General features: G+C 43.4%; 2 protein-coding genes across 7 annotated transcripts in view; one reads left to right on the top strand and one right to left on the bottom strand.

The window, feature by feature from the left end:
- Actbeta (inhibin subunit beta) overlaps positions 1-12,009 on the bottom strand; it is a 210,623-nt gene that overhangs the window by 31,776 nt on the left and 166,838 nt on the right. The window lies entirely within an intron of this gene.
- Positions 1-12,009, top strand: part of LOC142572699 (uncharacterized) — a 231,350-nt gene that overhangs the window by 122,957 nt on the left and 96,384 nt on the right. For 4 of the 6 annotated variants that reach the window (XM_075681995.1, XM_075681998.1, XM_075681999.1 and 1 more), the window contains exon 3: positions 1,361-1,466. The exons of 1 other annotated variant lie outside the window; for it this stretch is intronic. In XM_075681995.1, coding sequence (XP_075538110.1) covers positions 1,361-1,466 — 106 coding nt within the window. The remainder of the gene's footprint in view (positions 1-1,360; positions 1,467-12,009) is intronic. One more of the 6 variants, XM_075681997.1, reaches the window with a different exon arrangement.

Below are 12,009 nucleotides of genomic sequence, written 5' to 3'. Positions count from 1 at the left end.
TCATTGTTACGGAAGAAAAGTCGCTAAGAGTTGATGATCTCGAGGACACTCTCAGAATCTTATATTATTTACGTTTTAATTGCTGCTAGTCGCCGTCATTGTTATTTTTTAAGCTGTACCTTAAGGTTACCTTCTGCTATAGTAACAGGCCAGCGGTCCGAATGTGGAAAGAGGAAGCGGTGTCACATCTCAAGATTGTGCTTAGCCTACAAAAGCAGCTTTGATGCAGTCAGAGGGCTTACATATAAGGGCTTTGGTGTGTCATTAAAAGTAGCGACCTAACGGAGGAGCTGATATTGCCGGTGCGATAAAATGGCGGTGAGACAGTGAACTTAGCCAGAGTCCCTCAAGCAATTTTACCGGGGCAATAAACGGTCTATTTACGTCACTGAAAAACGTGCTATATATACATATATATATAGCTTAGCGAGCAAATCGCTAAGTTAAGAGTTCGTGGGCGCGTCGCGTAACGACAACTTTGCCTTTTTGGAGTTTGTATATATATATATATATATATATATATATATATATATATATATATATATACAGCAAAATCGCAGCAGCAGAATCGCTACAGCAAAATCGGCGCCGGGAGGGCAGAGGTGAGTAACAAGACGCCGTTCGGCTATACCGTGGGCAGCAAACGCGAAATGATGAAGCCGCAGTTGACGGACACGGCCGTAGCCGGCACGAGGAAACAAACTTCTTTCGAAACGAGCCACATTTGGCGAAGGATCGATCGAAAGGACGAGCCGGCACCACATCCCGTAGAGCGAGGGTTAAGCGGCTGTTAAGTTGGCGCTTGTCGAAACTGCGCGACAGGTTAACCTACATCGATTGAAAGTGAGTCAAAGACAGCGAGAGGAGGACTTTTCAAGCATTTTTCTATCGGATGTCCTTTTTTTTTTTTTACCAGCGCTGCGTGTGCTGATGCATTAGAAGCACCTATGGCTCTTTTTTTTATTTCCAAATAGTCAGCAATGAAACTGTACCTATATGAAAGAGCAAAGAATAAAATGAAAACAGAAAATCTTTACGATATTTCAAGGAGCAGTGCACTGCTGATAAGACAGATGATTTCTGAGAACACGATTTTGTAGGAGAACATTTGCGTATGACGACTGTACATGCGTAGCGCGTGGAAATAACGCACATGCTGTCGAGCATAATTTTGTCAGCTTGTCGCTGGCAGACGGCTTTCGGCAATCAAGGCCTTAAGGGCTTTGCTGAAGTTTTTGAGGGCTTGTGAATTGTGCAACCATCTGTGAATGTTGTAGCGCGTAGAGTCGCGTTATTGTGTGAATTTTTCTCAGTTTTTCTCTCTTCTTTCTCTTCTTATTCCTTTTACCCCTTTCCCCAGCACAGGGTAGCCAGCCGGTGCTTACACTGGATAACCTGTCTTTCCTGTCTTTCCTTCCCTTTTGTCTCTCTCTCTCGTCGCTGTCATCCATCCAGGAGTATAAGCGGTGAGTATAAGCTCTCCGAAATTGTTGGGCATTAAAAATAATACGTCAAGCAAAAGTTAATAAATCTGCATTGAGGAATAAATCAGATGAAATTTCTTTAAAATATGAATTTAAAGGGGACATTGGCGCCCTTTAGTAGCAGGGCAAGCTCTTCGTAGGGCAAACATAACTAAAAGCTCGAAGCACACTGAATAAGAGTGAATAACTCTGACGATAGTCAAATATCGTGAACATCTGCGAAGTTCGGCGGTTTTGTTGCCGCGGAAGCAAGAAGAACGGAGAATGGGAAGGCATTACATTTTTAGGGCAATAAATTTAGATCAGCTTGTATAATTTATTGACACGAACCGTGGATGTCAAGGACTGATAATAGACGCAGAAGAAAGGTAAAATAAAAAGAAAAAGCATCGAGCTTGATCGATGTCGTCAGCCGCCACGCCAGATTTCGAAAGGCTGCGTTCATAATATAAATCTGATTATAGCAGATGGCAACACGTGTGCCACGTGTGCCATGCCACGCCATGCGTGCGTTTTAAAACGCTGTCTGGTGAACCAAACGAGTGCTCTTGGGGGGTAAATCGCACAGTTTAGCGGAGATAGATAGATAGATAGATAGATAGATAGATAGATAGATAGATAGATAGATAGATAGATAGAAAGATAGATAGATAGATAGATAGATAGATAGATAGATAGATAGATAGATAGATAGATAGATAGATAGATAGATAGATAGATAGATAGATAGATAGATAGATAGATAGATAGATAGATAGAAAGAAGTGGTGCTATCAAATGCTGCTTCCCTGTTATACGAGGTCGACTGCAGCGAAGTTATATGCGCGTATAATATCTGACGTTTAGGAGTGCGAGCGCCTATAAGTTGTCCCTGGGCAAGAAGTACAAGCGAGACGCGTTTGCTCTCAAATCTTTGCGAGGCACAAAATCCTCCACATCCGTGCAGCTGATGATATGGCGACCTTGTGATATTTCAGGAGTGTATACTCTGCAAGTCGTATGTGTTTACAACGATGTGGGTGGCGGATGAAAAAGAAAAAGAAAGTCGGAAGGAACGAAGAAATGAAACAAAACAAAAGAGAGAGGGAGGGAGAGAGAAAGAGAAAGCAGGCCGTAACGCAAACGACGGACGTCGGGTGTTTCCTAACAACGCGACCGTACGGTGTTGTAGTGTCGAGAGATTGCGTGGGTGAACGCCGGCGTGACCGCCGCTAGAGCGGGAAGTGGCGCGACGTTCTTCCTCTTCGTCACTTCCTATTGTTCTTTATTTATTTTTTTGCGCTCGCGTCAAAATATTTTTTTGTTATACTGTTCCTTTTATACCAGGGCGTCTGGGTAAGAGCCGAGATTGGTTGGCAGACGCTAATGTAAAAGTGTTCGGCGTAGCACCAAACACGGCTTCCGCCTTTGACTTCCCGAAGCTGCTTGACCTTGGCGGAAGCGGGCCAACCTCTACGTGGCCCCCAACATTTCCCCGTATATGGAAACACTCGAGGACAAAAAAAAAAAAAAAGAAAGAAAGAAGAAAGAAAGATAGAAAAAAGATACGTCTGCACTGCTCGGCTGATAGGTTGCGCAATAGTGGGAAGGGCGCGTCGACGATTGTGTTTTCTTGGGCGCAGCGGCAGCGTGGGTCGACAGCCATGCGAGCAATCAGAAGAGCAGCCGAAGTTACACAAAGTACTACGCGCAAGTTGTGCCCCAAACGAAGTTATGCATGAAGTGGGCGCGGGACCTTACTGTTAACCAAACCTCCTCGACACTCTGTTCGGGTATTCGCTTGCTCAGTACAAGACCGCCGCCCACCGCAAATCCCCGCTGCGTAGGCGATGCGTTTACGTCAGAGGGGAACCCAGCTGCCCAATCTTATCACAGCGTATTCTGTGTGGTATTGCTGCAACTCTCTTCCGCATAGCCACGTTCATTTCGCCGTCTCCAACAGCGTGGTTTGTTCGTTTGCGTTGCGTTCGGGGCGCGCGGAAGGGCTCTCTACCCGCATCTGTGCATAGCTTATGTCAGGATGCGCAGCTTGGAGCAAATATTTCACTGCTTTTCTAGAAACGTGGGCCCCGAGTGAACAACCTCTTCGCCAAGCACATAGTGACGACACCGCGCTTCCGCCTCGAATTTATTATTCGTAGCAGTGCACAAAAATATTTTAAAATTTGAGCACTCGCACGATTAAATCGCAGCGCAACTCCAGTATATAGTCGTTATCATGACTTATTTAGCCCTGAGAGGCCCCTTAACGATTGCTCCAATAAGAGGGAGCAAAAAGCATTATTGAACAATAGTCTAGTCATAGGGGTACCAAAACAAAATAAAGGGGGGGGGGGGAATGCCAGAACAGAAAAACAATATAATGAAAACGTATTACAGAGTAAAAATCTAGTACAACATTTAAAGTGGTTATTAACCAATTTCTAAATATCTGCCAGATTGCGCTCCTTAGCAGTGTTATTAGTATGTTTTAATCGCCCGTGGCAGCAGGTAGAAACGAATGATTAAAATAATTTGTTTCAAAGCATAGAGGCTCTTTACTGAGGGAACTATAAAAAGCCGTCGGCATGTCCGCGTCGGAGGCGTGCGATGTTTGGAACATATAACTCGGATAATTAAGAATTAAAAAGAAAAGAAAACGTCTAAGAAATTTCCTTCAAGCACTTGGAGCGCGTTAGTGGGTTACAATTGCATGGCCGCAGATGTGGTAAGTGCGCCTGTCGAGGATACCGTTAGCGCATAGGCTGCTTGTCGTTTACTCGTTGACGTGCCGCAAAAAAGAAAAGAAACAAAAAACGAGAGAGAGAGAGAGAGAGAGAGAGAGAGAGAGAGAGAGAGAGAGAGAGAGAGAGAGAGAGAGCTAAACAGAGTAAGGCTTGAACTGTGTAGACGCTTCCGTAATGTTTCGTAAGGATACACAATGTGTACCTCCGAAATATTATTAATCCACGTTTTCGGGTGCTTTTGCTGTAAAATTGCGAAATATGTACGCCACATGACCGCATGACCTGCGTCATGCCTGACACTATCGGGTGCCTAGGAAGCCATCGCTGCTAATCAGTACTCGAAAATAGCATCAAGGCACGCAAATAAGCATCCGTTCAGCTCCGCGTTTAGGTCGTTTTTCTACGAGCAGTGGCAAACGCCTCGCGCTTAAACAATTAATTTCACCTTACGAACATAGCGAGAACCCAGGATGAGTTTAGTTAGTGCGAATGGAGCAGAAATCGCGAGAAATCATGCCAAACAAAAACAGTGGAACAGGAAATTCGACTGCAAGTAGAAGGTCACGTTTAGCAGAGAGGTCTCAACAAAGGCGATAGCGAAAAAACTCGCCTAAAGCACCCTACGAACAGCTTACATTTAAATTTCAGCCTCATTTATTCATCTTCTTAGCCCACGCTACCGAAATACCACCCGCTCGGTACGTTCCACGGAATATCCTTGCAATTCAGGTGAGCGTTCTGTCATGCGGTGTACATAAATAGACAACGTCTTGTTAGTCTTCAAATGGTGGCGCCGTAGAAGTTGTTTGGACGTTGGTAACGTTGCTACAACGACGGCCGTATTCGCCCACAGCCGTCGACATATAGGCACTCGTGCTCGTCTACGAGGCCAAATTCGCCTGTGTCACCGTTAATGTCTCCATGAACATTGACAATAGTGAAACCGCAGTAGCAAGCGACGTACTTCCTGTCCACACCAGAGCAAACGAGCACCTTACTTTAGAGAGGAGCTGTTGACTTCGACAACCATCTAAGTATGATTTCCGCAACCATTTAGACCTAACTTACCTAATGTCAATTAAAGGACAGCCAGCAACGCATTCTGAGTTGGAGTTAGAGCATTGTACGCGCCAAATTTTTCGGCCCGGGCCCGTCATTTAAAGCCCGCGCCCGTGACTCTAAGCCCAAGCCCAGCCCGGTTGCGTGGCTAAATGACTAGGCTCGTCCGGGCCCGCCGGAAAAACTGAGCACAAATGCCTAAAAAAAATGTTAATTAGGTGATGTCTCCCAAAGACATTACATTAGAACTGCAGTAACAAAAAATTCATCGATAAAAACCTTTTATATATATATATATATATATATATATATATATATATATATATATATATATATATATATATATATATATATATATATATATATATATATATATATATGTGTGTGTGTGTGTGTGTGTGTGTGTGTGTGTGTGTGTGTGTGTATATATTTCCTTTCTAACCCTGCACGCGTGGGTCACGAATGCGCGTCGATGCCTTGACAGCACGATGACGGCGGCGGCGGCGGCGCGAACCCGTCTCGAGAGTCCGAATTGCTATCGCAATAAAGATGGCTCTATTAAATATATTTTACAGCAAGAAAAAAGCTTGAGAGAGAGAGAGAGAGAGAGAAAGCAAGGAGAGGAAAGGCAGGTCAACCAGACGAGCGCTCGGTTTGCTACCCTACGCTGGGGGTAAGGGAAAGGGAATCGAAAGAGGGAAAGAGGGAGAAAGTGAGGACTGAGGTGAAAAGCAGCTAAAAGTCCAAACGCGAGTTTTCTAACTTGGGCGCGAAAGTCATTTCCCGAAATTGATAACTGGCGCGAAATTCGGGGAGCGCCAAGAACATTGCGAATGCGGTTGAGGCGGAAGCCATATAGAGCTGGGACAGTTCACGCACTTTCAGCGCTTAAGGAGAAACAGGAGAACCGAGAGTAAGAAAAGACAACAGGACAGGGACCAGCACGGGGACCGGCGTCCGGCCCGTAAGCGCTAGGAATGCGTGAAATACCGTATATATGTCGGTACTACAGTGAGCATAAAACAATTGTGATTGTGGTGTAATTAATAAAGGACGGCGAAATGATGCAACTAAAATGAAATCATCGTATCTAAAGCGATAAAATCGTGCAATCATAAAAGCGTAACAGAAAGATGTATAATGTGTTTTTTTTTCTTTCGTGAGAACAAAGTTTGTTTTCGTAGAAGCAAAAAGAACTGAAAGAAAGATGAATGAGAACACTTTTTATTTTGTTTGATAAGGTGATCAGGAGCGTAGAATACGAAATTCTAATTGAAACACAGTTTCACATCAAGGAAAATGAGAAAGACTTGTTCATGTTTATTTCTGGCCATGGACAGTGCATTCGTACATTAAAAAATTAATAAAATGTTATATGAGTTAAGTGTTAATTACTATAGTAATTACTAATTATTAATTGGCTAGGTGAACTATCCGCAACTTAAGAGTTGCTCAAGCATATTACAAAAAAATATATGCTCTATAAATAGGTTACTATGCGTTAACACTCCCGTGTTTAAATCAGAATGTTGAGGTGTCAAAATTATCGTAACATAATTTTGACATTGCATGACAGACACCTACGCAAATGGGACTTTTCTCCGGCCAGGTTTGGTTTCTTATTTTCTTGCATTGCCATTTTTTTTGTAGGCTTAGGACGTACGTGTGTCTGTGGCCTATGCCTTAACGTTATTAAACAGATGAACAACAAGGTCGTTCCTTCCTTGAATAAATTACTAACTATAGCTGCCGATGGCCGATATCCTAATGGTCACTATCGTTATTGTACCGCAAAATTGACCTTTAAGGACGCGACGCGTACACAAATAACACGTTTCCCACATCCCGCGACGGGTAGGCTGTCTTTAGGGTACACAGATTTCTTTATATGCATTTATCGGTGGAAGACGAGTCAAACAAGAGACAATTGCGAGTAGTACGTATGCTACAAGGATCGGTCTCTGAAGCTTTCACGCGCAAGCATAGCGATCGTAAAACGAAAACTAGGTCAGCGGAAACGCAGTTGAATCAGCTGCAGAGAACAGGAGAGGAATAGCTGCTCTCTTAGTAAACCCAAACACGTTCTACGAAATGAGGGTTAAAGAAAAAGCTACGGAAAAGACAGCCGAGTGGCTGCCGTTCTCACGATGAATATTAAGGTGCCGCTCTTGGCCCACGTAGATTTTGTCTGCAAGCTGTTGAAACGCCGTCTGTCCTTTCGAATACAAAATTTTACACCTCTTCGTTGGAGGCAGAGTCTTACAGCTGTGTGATGAGGAAACAACCTTTGTTTCATCGTATTCGTTCAAGTTTGCTTCCAAAATGGCATTGAGAAGTGTAAACCTACTATTAAGCGTGTAGCGTGTTTATTGCTTGTACGCAATGATTAGTTCTACACATTCATGTAAACCGAGCCTTAGGGGGAAGCTTTAGCTCGGGGCCAACTGTGATTTCCCTGTTCAAGTATACGTAAAACGAAGGAATGCTTTTTGTGAAACAACCACTAGACCGATTTTTAATGATGTTTGTTGCACTCGAGACGGGGAAAATATTATTTTATGACTTGGAATAGCATTTTTGAAACATTCCCAAAAATTTGCAAGTTTCGAACATACTGAAGCACGAAATTTATAAATCCGTAACATTCCACAAGAAATAGATAACGCTGTACTGTAAACTGCGTAAGAACTGCACTGTAAAAGCGGACAAATTTGATGTAGGAAATTATAACTTACGCAAAATTGTTACTACGTTTACGGAGGTTTTGAAAAAGTCCTACTCACAAAACAGTGATAACTTTCTGAGCAGTGTGTAATACAACGATTTTGCCCGATTTAGATGTATTATTATACACAATTTACAGAATTGTGATATCGTGTGTTATTGCGGAGTTACAGCGTTAAAAAACTGATGCTTGAGTCTTGTATATTGAAATTTTCGAAAAGTTTCCTAAACCACACGATGCTGTAAATTAAGAGTCCGCTGGCTGAAGTCAGACGATTTTAATATATATATATAAACGATCCTCATTGAGATCGGTCCATTGGTTACCGAGAGACAACGATTTATCCATTCTCGTGTGCTTACATAGGAGCTCCAGGGCCAAAGCTTCCTCTCAAGTGTACTGAATGCACTGCCATTGCATATTTGGTGTCTTTATATGCCTAGCTCGTGGAGACAGTCTTTGTTCTAAATCTTTATGCATACATCGAGCCTTCTGTAGTCTTGTTTTTACGTTTCACTTTAACGATCACATGCCCATCTGCTATGGTCTAGAAATGAGAGTGACACTATTGAAGATAATAAAATTGCTTTGTGCGAGTATGCTCTTACATACTCGGGAGCATGTCGTTTATAGCATACAAGCCTAGCGAACCCTGACCATTGCATCGATGAGCTGCTATACGATAACTATTAAGCCACCTGAACTGGATATGGTTATCCTTGTTTTCGTTGCGTTCCGATACACTGCGTAAAACATATAGCAAGGAGTTAGGTCTACTCAAAGCCTACCGTCCAGACCCGTACTTTTGTAAAAACTCTACTAAGGCCTGGATGGCCTGAAAACTAGATTTACCAGAATCAGGCACACATGTTTATAGGAAGAAGCGTGACTAACGACTGTCCTGTAGACCTGCGGGTCTGTCTCTGTGATTCGCGTTGCACCTTTCAAGACAGCGCATTTCTTAACTTAGACACAAACCAACCAGACCCATTTATTGCTCCACGAGTGACACAGCTGAGCGCCGTGCGTCCTTTTTTTTTTTCTGCAATCGTCTCTTGTGTTAATGCGCTGCGATTGACCGAATATGCAAGACTAACGAGTCCGAATTCCCACTTCTGTGAAGTATATTCCCACGATGGGAGACTAATTAACGCAGCGTCTGCCGACCGACGCGCAGCGTCACGTCAAAGTCATGTACCCTAAAGATGGCAAGAGTGAAAGACGGAGAGAAAGAAGAAAGAAGAGTAAAACGGGACAACACGCAAGAAGGAGAAAGAAGGGAGAGGGGGTGTAATAATGGAAGGCGTACAGCAGTCGATGCAAAGCGACGGCAGCGGTGTCTAAGAAACCTCGGTTCCTGGAAGGATCGACACACAAAAAAAATCATAAACAAAGAAGAAAGAGAGCCGCATCACCAAGCTGGCAGTCGGGTATACATTGATGGAAGAGATTTCTGGGCCAGCCACGCTAACCCTTTCCTTAGCCCGCCCGAGAGGAACTGCGTGGAGACGGAGTGACGAGGGAAGGCGGGCGAGGGGCCGCGACGGGCCACGTGGGAGAGCGTCATTGTGTACGGCTGGTCTCGCGTTCTAGCGCATCGGCGACGGCCGACTTCCGCCAGTCGGCCGCTCCACGCCGCGAGCCGGACGGCTCCCCAGCGTTGTAGCGAAGCACTGCAGAAAAGCCGAACTGTTCGAGCGCCAGCAAGAAGCGAAACCGAGGCGACGGATCAGGGGCTGTCACCCCGATTTTTCCCTGTCGACCCTCCGATGCTCGGCACACACAGCGCGCCCATGTTGTGGGTGTAGATGTAGAAGTCTTATGTCGCAGTGGCTCATACCCACTCTGTAAGGGGCTGGCCAGGGATGGGCTAGCCCAAAATGACAAACGAGAATGCAATAAGATGCAAAAGAAATGAATCACCACATCAGAATAGGCAAACGAGAATCGAACGAAACGCTAGTTACGTAGTATATACTGGTGAAAAAGGAAGGAATAACTCACGACATAAACAAACTATCCATTCGGTCTTTACTTCTTGTTTTTCGTCTTCGATTTGTTGTGGCCGCGTGGCTTTACTACCGAGCCGAAAACTAAAGCAAAAATAAAATAATATTAAGAGAGAGACAAAAAATATTTACGCTCTAAGAGGACTTGATGCGGGGCGTACGTTACGACGACATGCTTTCTCTTTGAGGCCTCGTTGTCCTTTTTGTTTCGCTTGTTTTGAGGTTGTCCCGCGTCATGCAGTCATATAGGCATGTGATTATTTCTTGTTACAATACACGAGAATACATTACCTTCGAGAGAAAAAAAAGAAAGGGACAGCTGAGGGTAGCGTTCGTTTCTTGTATTTTGCTCTGTAATGTCACTATCGCGGTTTATACAGATTCAGAAGTGAAGTCATAAGGACTTCGTGCTACGACGAGGTTCGGTGCAACGCCGTGTCATGGCGATGATGTACGACAGCGCAGAGAAGAATGCGTTTGTCGAACTTCCGACACGCGTAAACTATCAACAACTACATAATGAAAGAAAGGGAAGATTGAAAAGTGCCCAGCATAAGGGCGTGAAGAGATATAGACGTGGGGAGTGAACTACTCTTAACGCGAAATGGTCATGTTAGCCCGATGCTTGCAGTTTATTTCGCTCGCTGCTCCAAATGATTGGAAAGCATACGGAAACATTTGAAATAAACTTGCGCTCTCAACTAGCTGTAGCACTGTCACTCTCAATGTCTGGCGTAGAGGATGCCGTTCACGATACATGTGTTGGATGGAATTACAATAAGGAAATAGTTTCTGACATCATCATCATAACGCAATTTTTTCGCTTCTTCTTCTTCTTCTTCTTCTCCTCACACACGCATTATTATTATTATTATTATTATTATTATTATTATTATTATTATTATTATTATTATTATTATTATTATTATTATTATTATTATTATTTATCTATTTATTTGTACATACTGCAGCCCAATCGGGCTATTGCAGGGGTGGGTGTGAAAGGCAGAGTAATGACAAATAATAAATAATACGGGCAATACGAACAATACAAACCAATACAAACTAAAACTATTTAATGGCTGCTAAGAATAAATTTAAAGGAAGAGAACGAGTAGGACCAGGCAAAGAATTCCAGTATTCGATTACACAGAGAAATAAACTGTGTTTAAAAGGGTCCGTACGGGCAAAATAAGGTGCGGCGTTTAGGGGATGGTGACTTCTAGTATTAGATAGTTTTGCAGGAGTTAAGTAATTATCTGAAGATATTCGACAAGAGGAGTTAATAATGCAATGCAAAAACTTCAGTGATTCCGTGCGTCGGCGATCTGAGAGCGGTTGTAACCCTAGGGATGAAAGCGCTTTATAAGGTGAAAAATCCCTATCGTACCTGCGGCATATGAAGCGGAGCGCTTTCTTCTGGATGGCCTGAATATCATTAATGTCGCACTGTTTGTGCGGATTCCAGCCGGGAGAAACATATTCTAGTACAGGCCGGATTAGCGATTTATACATAAGTAGTTTAGTATCCCTTGGGGCTGTGGTCAATGTGCGGCGCAGATAGCCCAACGTTTTCAATGCATTTGAGGTTATTAAATATATTTGCTTCGACCAAGATATACTGGGCGTGAAAACGAGACCAAGGTATGTATATTTACTAACGCTCTGAATTGGAGCATTATGAACTTTGTAAGTAAAAACAGAAGGCGCCGTTTTATTAGTGAAAGTCATAAGAACGGTTTTACGGATGTTAATTGTCATTTACCAGGTAGCGCACCAAGAGCTAAAATTAGAAAACGATTTTTGAAGCTGTAAATGGTCATGAAAGCAGGAAATTTTATGATATAATACACAGTCATCAGCATACAAACGTATATTTGAGGTTATATCTGACGAGGCAAATCATTTATAAAGCTCAAGAAAAGCAACGGACCCAGCACGAAACCTTGTGGCACTCCTGAGGGCACCTCTGTCACCCTGGAATTAGATGTGTTAAAGGACACAAA

The sequence above is a fragment of the Dermacentor variabilis genome, chromosome 2 (genome assembly GCF_050947875.1).
Source record: "Dermacentor variabilis isolate Ectoservices chromosome 2, ASM5094787v1, whole genome shotgun sequence".
In the NCBI taxonomy this organism is placed as follows: Eukaryota; Metazoa; Arthropoda; class Arachnida; order Ixodida; family Ixodidae; genus Dermacentor; species Dermacentor variabilis.
This window is presented reverse-complemented; position numbering and strand designations above follow the sequence as displayed.